The 12,740-nt window shown below is 45.7% G+C and overlaps 2 protein-coding genes across 2 annotated transcripts in view; both read left to right on the forward strand.

Moving 5' to 3' along the window:
* The window catches only part of RPS6KA1 (ribosomal protein S6 kinase A1), a 94,737-nt gene that overhangs the window by 13,320 nt on the left and 68,677 nt on the right, over positions 1-12,740 (forward strand). The window contains exon 2 of the mRNA XM_054998996.1: positions 4,536-4,580. Within this exon, the coding sequence (XP_054854971.1) occupies positions 4,536-4,580 (45 nt within the window). The remainder of the gene's footprint in view (positions 1-4,535; positions 4,581-12,740) is intronic.
* The window catches only part of PIGV (phosphatidylinositol glycan anchor biosynthesis class V), a 315,344-nt gene that overhangs the window by 13,197 nt on the left and 289,407 nt on the right, over positions 1-12,740 (forward strand). Inside the window, exon 2 of the mRNA XM_054998998.1 lies at positions 4,536-4,580. The gene's annotated coding sequence lies outside the window, so the exon portion shown is untranslated. The remainder of the gene's footprint in view (positions 1-4,535; positions 4,581-12,740) is intronic.

A 12,740-nucleotide genomic window follows, 5' to 3' on the forward strand; every position in this document is an offset into this window, starting at 1 on the left:
TGGCTACGTCTCCGGGAATGATGCTCCTTTCCCCAGGGACTTGTATTTTAGTAGCACTTGTCATTTCTGTAATCTGCCTTAACAGCCCATGAAAACATGGTTTTATTCCCCCGGGGGTGTCAGGATGTGCCGTGAGGCAGGGGAGCCGTCTCCGCTAACCATGCAGACTGACCTCCAGCATTGCAAGTGAGTAAATGCATGACTTGCACAGGCTTGCAAAGTGATGAAGTCTCCTGAATTTTTTATCTTGCTAGTCACCCTCTTTCCCACAACCTTGGTTATTCTTGGTTTATCCCGGGGTGGGGGAGTGGTGTGCTCTTCTGTAAGCTGGTACACCACGATTCTTCCCTTCTTCCTCTCCTTCATTTTGTTCTCCCCACAGCCATGTGAGGTAGCTTGAGACAGAGACAGAGAGAGAGAGTATTGCCCAGTGAGCTTCAAGGATGTATATAGATTTGAACAATCATGGCCTTAACAATTACACCACAGTGGCTTTCTCCCGAATTGGACGCGAGGGCTGGATCTAGTGTGAGGGGCAGAGAGGCATATTTGTAAGACCCTCCTGAATACTGCACCATACTATAGACATGTTATATAATTATATAATCTGGTTGTGCGTTGCCCTGCAGTGCGGCCTGATGAGATGGCCACGTTGGTTGGGTTTGGAGTGCCATAATGGGCAGGAGGTGGGCATTCCCCAAGAGGGAACTTCTCTTGCACAAGCTCTTCTGGAACAAAAAGGAGCTGTGCAAGAGGGCCACTTTATGCCTGGCAATCTGTATGAATTAGAGTGTGTATGTTGTGCTGGGATGCCATTTGTATTTTCTTCTGTAGACGTCAAAATGCCTTGGCCATCCCCAAGGACAGGATATGTGGAGGGGGGATGACACTGCCAGAAGACAGTGTGACCCCATTTCCCAGGAAAAACCTCAAAGTGATGTCGTGTTGTCGCCCAGTGACGATTAAAATTCCCTCTCCCATGCCAGCTACTTGAGGGCCAGGGGGCAACAGGAGCCCAGGGCAGGAGATCACTCACCCCTGGCAGAAACTTGGTTCCCCTATCCCGCAGAAAGATTCAAGCAAGATAAGAATTTGAGCCCAGGTCTCCCAGATCCAACCCCACTTTGTCACAATCTTAGGCCTGAGGGAGGTGGAGGGGTGGAGCTGTCTGTGGCAGAGTTGCCAGTCCTCCCGGAGGCTGCCTACTGGCAATCAGGAGCGGCGGTAGGAGGGCAATGCCCAACCAGCCTGCCCTGCCCTTTCTAGAGCCCGTTGTACTTTTTTCCCACAACAGGCTTTGTTGCTAGTTAAGAATGTTTTGGAATCAAGTAAGAGATTAGGGAACTTGATTTTCCAGCCTTCTTCTTTACCTGGAAGTTTTGCTCTGGGTGCCTGTAACTTACTCTGTGTTCCTCTGCTCTGTCTACTGTTTTCTTGCATCATCTATTGTTACAGTATTTGGTAAATTGGCTTTGCTGTTCACTCTCCCTGGGTCCTTCATGCCTTGTATTCTTCTATATGGCGGGGTATGCCCTGACCAAAGAGGGGGTTGCTGATAGGGAGGCGGTTCTGGGCCCTCCCCAGTCAGGCCCCAGAACCAGAGTGGTAGCAGCCATATAAGGCTCTTGCCTGGTCTGGAGCTGAAGGGGAAACACAGAATTGGAAGGGACCACAAGGGTCATCTAGACTAACCCCCAGCACAATGCTGGAAAATCTTGGCTACCTCCCCCCACCCAGTGACCCCTGCTCTATACCTAGAGGAAGGCAAAAAAAGCCTCCAGGACCCTCGGCCAATCGGGCCTGAATGAAAATTCCTTCCTGGCAATTGGCGTGACCCTGGACCTATAAGAAAGGGCCACAAGAGCCTAGCACCACCTCCTCTCTTCATGTCTTTCATCTTCTGATCTGCCTACATTCATATTGAGTCATAGAATCCTCATTGCTGTCAGATGGACATCAAGCCTCCTCTTAAGTACCTCCAAAGAAGGAGAGCCCACCACCTCCCAAGGAAACCTGTTCCATTGAGGAACTGCTCTAACTGACAGGAAGTTCTTCCCCTTATGTTTAGTCAAAAACTCATTTGCTTTAATTTTAACCCGTTGTTTCTGGTCCGAAGGAAGCAGGGGGCGTGAGGCTGAAGGGCTCCTTGGAAGGGACCCCGTCCACAGCAAGACCTCACCCCTTCCTGTTACACCAGGCTTCCTATGTGATAGGCATCCCTTGAAGCTTCTCTTTGTGGTTACCCCATCATTAAACTAGTCCTGACTACAGTGGATGAATAATGTAGCAAAGGCCTTTTTTTAACTTTTGGGGCGGCATAAGTGAGTGCTTCTGCTTCAGGTCAGTAAAACTAATTCACGGTTATGCTTTTTGCTGGGTTATTGGTATTTTACCGTGGGCTCTCTCTGCTGTGATTCACTGCTGGAATTCAGGCAAGAAATGTTAAATAAAACGAAACGAGCGTTAAAAGGTTTGTGGCCAATCCTGCTGAAGTCCAAGGCTTAGAAAGCATTCTTTCCCTTGGGCAAGATCTGTTCTCCTTAGGTTGACTTTGTACCTGCGGAGCGTGGCGAGAATCCAGCTGATAAAACTCTTGCCAAAGTCTTGCTGCAGCTGCCACTGCACGCTCCCCGCCTTTGGCACACCCACCAGGCTTCCTGAGTCACGGTGAAGTGCTGTGGTTAACTCTTTCCTTCAAACCTGCAAGAAGAACCGTTTGGCACTGGGGCGGCCGTGACTTGGCCTAGTTGTCGTAGAACCCTCACCATTTGGTGTCACAATGGAGTGTTCCCGTGACTGGTGTGCATACATGGGCCTGGGTGGGCATAGGCTGAGGGCAGTAAAGACCTTGGAGCTCTTTGGAGCCCCCCCCCCAGCTGTCTCTCCTATATTTGATTGCGCATTTCCAGTAGCTGGTAGAGAGGTGAGAGAAGTGTGTGACAGTACAGGGCCCGGGGGGAGGGCCATACACTGCTGTCCCTTTAATATCAACCTTCTCTTTTCCCCTGCCACCTGAGGGGCAAACAAAGGTTTAAAAATTCACCCATGTATTTATGGGGCTACCTTTCATAGGAAGTCTGAGAACTGGTCATTCGAGGTGGGCATTGTCCACTGTGCAGGAAACTTGTGAACTACTTGTGGTTGCTGAAGCATACACCCCCCCAAGAGCACCCAGGAAAAGACTGGGAGAGAAGATTGTCTCCCAAAAGAAAGAAGACACAAGAAAGTTTAGGCAACTGACCTGATGCTTGTCTCTGTGTACAGGGAATCCAAACCTGTTCTGTTTTTAGTGCTTTTCCTTTTCCACGCTGAGAAAGGGAATAAATAGTGTTGTCTCAAGTGGGTGTAAGGAAGGAGCTCCAACAGAAGCTGCAAGATTGCTTGAATTCAGAGACTGGTGAGGAGAGGGGAGTTTTGGTAGCTTGCAGTGTGGAAAGGACAATTTGAAATGGGAGTTACTTGAACCAGGGACTTCTGCAGGGTTTGCCACTCAGCCATAGCTTGGCTCCAAATAATAAAATCACAAACACAAAATCTCTCTTTAATAAAACTCACTGTAGCCACTAGGGGCATAAAATGGCATTAAACAGATCACATAAGCAATAAAACTTATTTCAGCCAAGAACACACAATAAAACTGTACTTGAGCGAGTGGAGTAGAGAGTGCTCTCAAGACATAGGTGACTTACGGTGACCTGTGGCACGGTTTTCATGGCAGGTGACTAACAGAGGTAGTTTGCCATTGCCTGGCTCTGCAACCCTGGTCTTGGTTGGAGGTCTCCCGTCCAATTACTAACCAAGGCTGACCCTGCTTAGCTTCTGAGATCTGATGAGATCAGGCTCTCCTGGGCTATCCAGGTCAGAGTACTTGAGCAAGAGGTCCCATCAAATAAGTAACAAAAGGGTATGGTGGTACCTTTAGTTAAAAGTCTGGCTAAAGAGAAATGATTTGGCCTGATGAGTAAGGAAATTAAAACGATATTGTCAAATTAAAAAAACAAGGATCCTAATAGTGGTATACCTGTGTTGCTCCAAACACTATGCTTGAACTGCCTGTTCTTGGAAGGGCCCTCTCTCCTCTTGAGTTTCTGTGTGAGTCACTCTTCTGAGACAGTGCTTCCTGTTTGGAAGGGGACTAACCTTAGGGCAGTGACTCGTGGAGAGATGCAATGGATGGCCTCCTTTCTGGGTGGGGCCTGAGCACTCTCAGGAACCACCAGTTATTTCGGTGCAGCACATGGGCTGTTTCCTTATGGCGCACCGGCGTGTTCTAGAATGACTGTGTTGTATAAACCTGAGGGGCATCTGCTTTCAGAACTCCGTGTGCCGTGCTGGTTGCCCCGCCTTTGCGAAGATATCATGCTGCCAGGCAGGATGGAGCAGCCTCCTTTAGAAGAAAGACTTGAGCGGTTGAGGATTCATTCAGTAGGTTGGGGTGGGGTCACCGGAGAGGACGCTATACGGAAAGAGCTGGCATTTGGCGTCTCGTGCTGGGTGCATGGCTAACAGTAACTCAGCCTCCTTTTGCTTTGCAGAACGGGCAAGCTGCTCTGGAGGAAAAGAAAGGGGCTCTGTCCAAGGTAAGACTATTTGTTGTTCTTTGGTGTTATCTTTTTCCTGCTGGGTTCCCAGTTGTTCTAGCAGAGGCTCATAGTGACTCTTTCTGGCAGGGCTGAGATGGAATGAAATTTTAACCTGCTGCTTTTCACTTCGGCAAGGAGAGTGCTAGAATCTAGAGCAGCAGTTCTTCTGTCAAGCCACAAGTTTGAGAAAATTAGGACATCCGAACAGCACTCAAGAAGAGGCCTTTTATATAGGTTTATTGATATTTGCGTACAGTACACAGATCTCGGGCGCTCACTTGCTGAAATCTTTGTGCCTGAGGCCATCAGCCAATTCCTTAATGCTGAGTTGGATTCCAGTTTGCTGAGTGCTACTTTTTTAAAGGACTGGGGGTGGGGGGAGAAATTGGGAATCTGAGATTTTATCCTTGGGGTGCAGTAAACCGTATAAGCCAGCTTGCCTCTGTTGGCTGTGTAGGCGGAAGAGCTGCCTTAAAATCTCAAATGCCCCTCATGATTGGAGAACACCCCCATCGGGCCCATATAATGCCTGTTTATTAACCATCACTGATCTAGAATGCTGAAGATGGCTTGCATCTCTCCTCCTCTCTAAATATAGGAGAGATGCAAGCCATCTTCTAGATATATAACATAGCTATATTAATTATAGAGAGCCGAAGGAGTACTTTTCACTTATTTAAATACTTTTATTTACTTCGTTTGTACCCTGCCCTTCTTCCCAGTACGGGCCCAAAGCAACTTACATCATTCTCCTCTCCTCCGTTGTATGGTACAAACAACCCTGTGAGGTATGTTAGACTGCCTGTGATAAGATTTTTTTGTTGACCTTCTTGAAGTAGAGCAACAGCATCACCCGTGATTTGTCTGGTCAATGCCTGGAGTAAGAATGAACACAGCTAAAATCCTCAGTCTCAGCCCTGTAGTACCTTTTAAGTTTTTTAAAAACTTGGAGCCAGCCCATATATCAGAAAACAGCTTTGAGTGGTGAAGAGTTTGCAGTGAATATTGTGACTCCACAACAGAAGCACAAATTTAAGGGAATATTCTAGAGTCTGAGCACGATAGGAGTAACGGTGAAGCAAAGCAGGAGCATTTTCTGGTCTAGGGGGCAAGTTTTTCTTTATGGAGGGGGGGTAAAGGAAACATTTACAGCATAATTTTTAAAGCTCAGTCTTGAATACCTTTAAGATTACTAAGAACATTAGTTGTAGTAGTTCCATAATCTCCAGGTTGGAGACCTCTCACGTTTGGGAAATAATTGCATAGTCCAGAACACTGATGCTCCAATTCGTGTGTGATCACTTCATCTAGCAGTATACTGACTAGCTGTCCAGAGACAACATGTGCCTGGGGAGCCCCCAAAGCATATACAGTAAAACAGGATTTTTTTTTTTTGCATGTTAACCAGAAGAAAGCAAGCTCACCCCAAAACCAGTGAGGACAGAGCAGGCACCAGAAGGGATGGGATGTTGAGAGCAGCTAAGTTCTGGGGCAGGAAGATGGGATATAAATTTTTGTTAAAGGAAGGGGGTGAGACACAGGAGGAGAATCAATCAGCCCGTCCAGACTCTAGAAGGCTTAGAGAATCTTGGAAGGGGAAGTTCTTGAGGGGTGAGTGTGGTATTTCCAATTGCCACCCTTTGCCATTACTCCTGTGTTGCCACCCACCCACCCCCATCTGTTTCATGAATTCAAAATCTCCTGATGCAATAGCATGGTCTGCAATAACCTGGACGGTCTCTGGACTGATCCAGTAAACACGCCGTTCTTTTTTTCATACTTCTCTGTGTTGGACCGTTTAGCAGAAGAAAAGTTCTCCTTTATTGATTTTGAAGCTTGTTCCAAGGCCTTTGCACGTATCTGCCAGTGAATGAAACGATGCAGTGCAAACAAAGGCATTTGGCCGGTCTCGACTTTTGTGCCGTTTTGGCATCAAGATTCCAGTGTTCAGCTTACTTGCAATCCTTCTGGAAATGGGGTGGGGTGGCACACATGGCAGTGAGGTTCAGTGGCTTGCATATCAGGTTGTTGAGAACTGGATCCTGATGTGTACACATTTGTGCAATAATATATCACATACAGAGCATTCCCATCTTTTTTTGCAGTTGCTGTGCAAGCTTATTATCTACCAGCTCTGTGTAATCCCTGGCTGAGTTTTGCTATTGGCCCTTATGGGTCATCTGTCTCCCCTTCTCTCTGTTTTTGAGCTGAGAAAGCTACCAGGTGGGTGTTGCAAGACTCCGCCTGATCTGTCCAAAATGTTAGCTGGTGGGGAAGGGCAGTGATTTGGTGATTTGTTTCACATTTTGCAGTAATCATTTCACCCTTTGCTTTTCTAGCAAGGTGAGAGGAGAGAGAGAGAGGCTGCTTTCACACACACTGAATAATGCAATTTCAATCCTCTTTTGCGATCACTTGCAAGTAGATTTTCCTATTTCCCTCAGTAAAATCCAATTGTGTAGTTGATTGAAAGTGGATGGAAAGTGCATTATTCAGCATGTGAAAGCAGCAAGACAATGGCAAGATAATTTCATACCAGCAGAGATTGTTCTTGGATTTCTCTTCTGAATGTTACCCTGTGAACCTTCCAGCCCATTGACATGATCTCTCAGTCAGCATCCAGTCCTTGCCTGGTGTTGATTGCCAGTATCTCTGCCCTGGAACACTTGTCCAGTGTTGCCACTGGAAGAGAACTGGGCAACTAATTCCCTTCTGAATCGTACCAGCCACGAAAGGGGGCAGGAGGGTTGATGCTGCTATGATGAGAAGTTACGTTATGTCCTAGAGGACTAGGAATCTCTTGCAGCTAAAATGAGTGTCTTGTGCTCCCTTAAAGGTCTACTGTGGCCTGAAGTGGGCTCTGCTCCACAAAAGCTTATCAAAAGGCATCCTCCTATTGCAGGCATCTCCCAAAGCCTTTGCAGTTTGGAAGAAAAGGTCTTGGGGTGTCCCTTCGGAGAACTTTTGCACAACCTCCCCTTCAGGCTGTGTTGCAAGGGGGGGGGAGGCTTGCTTGCAGTTTGAGAACTGCGGCAGTACTGTGCAAAACCTTTAAAAAAGTTCAAGCAGTTGTTTCTTTGTTCTTTGGGCTCGTGCATGGCAGCAGCTGATTTGTCAGAAATGATGAGTTCAGATCTTTGCTGGGGCAATGTTTTGGTGTCATTTGAAGCCAAAGTCAGTGAAAGCTCCCCTCGTTGGGCAAGCGTTGTCTGTGTGTTTTGCAGTGAGGTCTCCTAGTAGTCCATACCTGAGATTTGCCTTCTCTTATTCTTCCCTTTCATTGGGAAAGCGTGTCTCTTCTAAAGTTGCAACTGAAACATAAATCTGTGGAAAAATGAACATCAAAAAGTAGTGACTGTTCAGAAAGATGACATCTGTTAGCTCTAGACAAGATAAAAATACTACATCAGGGTCTTGCATTGACAGTGAGTGTATACAATAAAGTGGCTGTTTCTCTTTAACGTTGCAATGTATGGCACCTCTTGCTCCCAGAACTCTGGCTGCCCCATGCCAAGAACAGGCCTGAGCTAATGGCAACCTTTTCGATGCCATTAAACAAATCTATGTGGGTCCCAATGAATAATTCAGGGAAGGTCTGCTTTTAGAGTACAGTATTCCTCCATACCTTTGTTTGGGCTGTGGAAAAGCCTGAATTGCGTAACTGGCTTGGCTTGCAGCTGTCTTGAAACAGCTCCAAACTTCATGTCTCACTCTCCTTTTTTGTAAAGATGACTTGAAATAAAACTCTGCCCCCCGGGTGCCTGCTGTCCCAAAAAGCTCACGAACAGCCTGTCAGCGTTTAGGAACAAAGGTGTCTGTGGTTCTTCTGCTTATAATTGGTCATTCCAAATAGCTTCTGGAAGATCACCTGAAGAGAGATGTCAACAGTGGTGCAGTGAAGGACAGAGAGTGAAATGCTTTGCAGATACAGGCAGAGAACCTTTTGTTTTTAGAGGCTCATCTGTTCCTCACACTTATCACCCCTTCACAACCACCTTGTGAGGTAGGTTCTTTGGCCAGAGGCAGTAAATCTCTGAATACTGGTGCTAAAAAGCAACATCAGGGAATGCTTTGGCCTCTAACTTATTTCTTGACCCTCCACGGCAACTGGTTGACCTCTGTGCTGGGCTAGATGGACCACTGTTCTAATCCAGCTGGCCTCTTCTTATGATTTATTTATTTATTTATAGTCTGCTTTTCTCTCTGAGATCTGAGGCACATTACAACTGTGCAAGTAAAAATACAATATAATCGACAGGTAGGGCATTCACTGAGCAAAGTACAATAATGAACAACAGGACATTCAGGAAAACAGACAGATACAATAGGGAATGGTAGCAGAAAAATTGTAAACAAGCATAAAGCCGGGCACAGAGATGAAATCTATCTGAAACAAAGCATAACTAATTTCCATGTCCTGTTTAGCAGTGTGGAAATACCCTCGTAGACAGATATCTACATCAACAGACAGTACCCAGTAGCATAGCGTTTAGTCCCCATTCCTACCAATGCTATTTCTGAGCTATTTCTTACGTTTTTGGGTTAGGCTGAATGGGAGTGACTGGGTTATCCAGTGACGGTTGGGCCTGAGTGGGGTTTAAACCTAGATTTCCCTGGTACTCTAACTACTACACTGACTTTCCAGAACAGACATGATGCTGCCTGGTCCTCCTATCAATGGTCAGGAAATGCAGGTGGAGAATGGACTTCTCCGTGCTCTCCTACCACATACCTTTCCTTTTTGGCACTAACTGCAGCTAGCTGCAAATCAGCTTTGCCGTTCATGGTTTAAAAACCAGGGTTTGGATCCAGATTAAATTTTCCACTAGTGAAAGGCACTTCCATCAGCTGAACAGAACATTCCTGCCTCCCACTGGAGACCACCATTCTCACTGAAATTCTGCTCCTAGGGGGCAGGCAGGCCTGCAGCAAGAAGTGGAAATTATACTTCTTAGTGGAATATGTAGTCAGAATCCAACCCCAGGCTTCCAAACCCTGGTTATCATTAACACTCAGTGTATATAATTCAGTTTTAAAATATTTATCCTGCTTTTCTCCCATTCCGGTGACTCAAAGCCACTTACAAGATAACACACACAATACAGATTTAAACAAAAAAATGCACAACTCAACAGGCCCCTCGTTCAACCATGAGGATGTCTTAGGCTGGTTCTACTGGCATGGCTCATGTAGAACCAGAGGCTGGGCCCTCTGACTGCTGACCTTCCTTGTTCCTTTGGCCCATCCCAGTTTTTTAAGTTGCTCTCAAAATGAGTGTGGGGGATGCCCCACTTTTAATTAGCTGGTTCAGATCTTCCTAGTGTTGTGTATACAGAGGAACATGTGTGGGTTAGGAGTTGAACCTGGTTATGGCCATAATGCAACCATAATAATAATAACAACAGTCAATTTATATACCGCCCTTCAGGACAGCTTAATGCCACGCTCGAAGCGGTTTGCCAAGTGTGTTGTTATCCTCACGACAATCACCCTGTGAGTTGGGTGGGGTCGAGAGAACTCTGAGAGAGCTGTGACTGACCCAAGGTCACCCAGCTGCCTTCAAGCGGAGGAGTGAGGAATCAAACCTGGTTCTCCAGATTAGAGTCCTGCCCTTCTTAACCACAGCACCAAACTATTTAACGTTATTTAACAGCACAGGCATTGTGCATTGTAGCACATTTATCCCAGTGTTTTAATAGTGCTTCCCAAATCTGAAAATTGTAATTAAAACAAAGAAAAAAATGTGTTTAAAACAAAAGAAGTGGATGCGTACACTATGGGAAGAGAAGCCTGTATTGTTTTAAATTATGCATCAGCCACACTGGTGAGAAAGAAAGATGTTGTTCCCAAGATCCAGTCCTTGTTTTCTTGTAGATAAAACCTTTTGATATGATCATTTTGTGAGTAGTAATATATCCAGAACATGAGAACAGTGCAGACAGCTGAGGTAGTATAGTGGTTAGAGCAGGAGTTTCTCCACATTTTTGAGTCTGTAGGCACCTTTAGAATTCCGACACACGGTGGTGAGCGCAACTACGAAATAGCTGCTTTAGGTGGCAGAGCCAACTACAAAATGTTAGGGAGTGAGGTCATGCATAAATCTAATAGTAGCTCTTCACCATTTGTGGAAGAAGTTCTGTTTAACAGGATGCCTTTTAAAATGAACATATATATTCTTGCATACACAGTTTAGCTTCAGTCATGCAGTGAAAATCTTTCTGCTGTGGTGGCAGCTGCTGCTGAAGCAACTTTTTAGAATTCTGTGTAGCCAATCAGAAGCTCTGCTGGGCATAAGCCCCACCCACTTCCTAAAAATACTTGGTGGGGGCCAGGAAATGTGTTGGTAAGTGCCATGGTGCCCATGGGCACCTTGTTGGAGACCCTTGGATTAGAGTATCAAACTAGGATCTGGGAGACCCCACTCTGCCATGGAAGTTTGCTGGGTCACCTTGGGTCAGTCTTAGCCCCTCAGAAACCACCTTGGTTTATATCTTATTTTCTTCTGCATTTATACCCCACTTTTCCACCCGATGTGGCTTACAATATCCATGCCTTCTTCATTTGATCCTTACAACAACAACACTACAAGCTGTGTTAGGCAATATGTGACTGACTCAAGTTTAGAGCTTCCAGTTAAGGTCTTGTCTGTTAAACATTTACTGGGTCATTATTTCCAAGCACATGATTGAAGTGGATTTGAACTAGATGTGTCCCTACATAACTTCTTGATTCTAATGCAGCTAAACTTTGTACTCTTAACAGTGAAATCCTAAGCGGAGTTACTCCAGTTTAAGCCCATTGAAATCAGCAGGCTTAGAATGGAGTAATTCTGTTTAGGATTTCACTGTAAGTAGTGGAGCACCCCACTAAGGTCAGTCCAGTGGTCCATCAAATAGGCTTTTTCTGAGGCAGGTCTGGGCTTTGGAATACCCTTCCTAGGCATGTCTAATAAATCAATAAATCAAATCATGTGTGACTGGCAGTTTCTTAACATTTAGGTGCCAAGCAAGTTCCATCCTGCTCTGCTGGAATTCAATTCAAGATTTTTACTCAGTCGTGCTGTTTTTAATCTCATCTTTGTGGCTATTGCTTTTGCATGGCCATAGTAAGGGCTTTTTTTCAGCAGGAACGCGGTGGAATGGAGTTCTGGAACCTCTTGAAAATGGTCACATGGCTGGTGGCCCCGCCCCCTGATCTCCAGACAGAGGGGAGTTTAGATTGCCCTCTGTGCCGCGAGCAGCAAACTTCCCTCTGTGTGGAGATCAGGGGGGCAGGGCCACCAGCCATGTGACCATTTTCAAGAGGTTCCGGAACTCCGTTCCCCCACGTTACTGCTGAAAAAAACCCTGGCCATAGAATTGACTTTGCATATGATTTTTTAAAAGGCTACTTTGTTAGTCTGGAAATCGGGGTGTAATGTTTCTAAATCCACAACAGAGAACCAGATGTACAATTGTGGTGTATCCTAGATGGTTCGTGATACACTTTATGGCTGCTGGGAAACTCCGACTTCTCCATTTACATTGTTTGTAGAAAGAGGCCGCATCTTCTTCCAGTTGAGTTCTTGATATGTAGCAAATTCCTCTTGCGGTTGGCTTGGTTTTTTGCCTTTGTCCATTCGGCATCTATTACACCCTGATACATCTGTCAAAGGTAGTATTGGGACACTCTTTCCTGTTAGGCATTGAGAATCATTTCAATGTCAGGAATATGAGAGAGGCTGTACCTTGGCTTAATAGTTACTGATTATTTTAGTCTTTTTTCCCCCCTAAACCTCTTTAGAGGTGTGTGAGTCAGTTGGTTTGTGTTCACCAGCACTGTAGCACTGAATTCTACAGAAAGCTGTGCGTCCATACAGGCATCCTTAAGCCCGCTCATTTTTTAAATGTAGTATTTTGTGCATGGCTGCACACTGGATTGCAATTGGACTCTTAGTGTGTTAATTCCACTGCAAATTAGCTCTAGGTAGGCTCAAGTTGCAGTGCTGTTACCTGTAACTTTATGGCTGCTGGAAAACTCCCTCTTCCCCCTTTATGTTGTGTGTAGAAAGAGGCTGTTACTTGTGACTTGTGTAATTGTGGCAAAAGCACAGTCCTATTTCCTGGGGCAGGAAACTCTATTACCAGAGCCGCTTTTTCTCTTTGACATAAGGGAAGG

The sequence above is a fragment of the Eublepharis macularius genome, chromosome 15, assembly GCF_028583425.1.
Source record: "Eublepharis macularius isolate TG4126 chromosome 15, MPM_Emac_v1.0, whole genome shotgun sequence".
In the NCBI taxonomy this organism is placed as follows: Eukaryota; Metazoa; Chordata; class Lepidosauria; order Squamata; family Eublepharidae; genus Eublepharis; species Eublepharis macularius.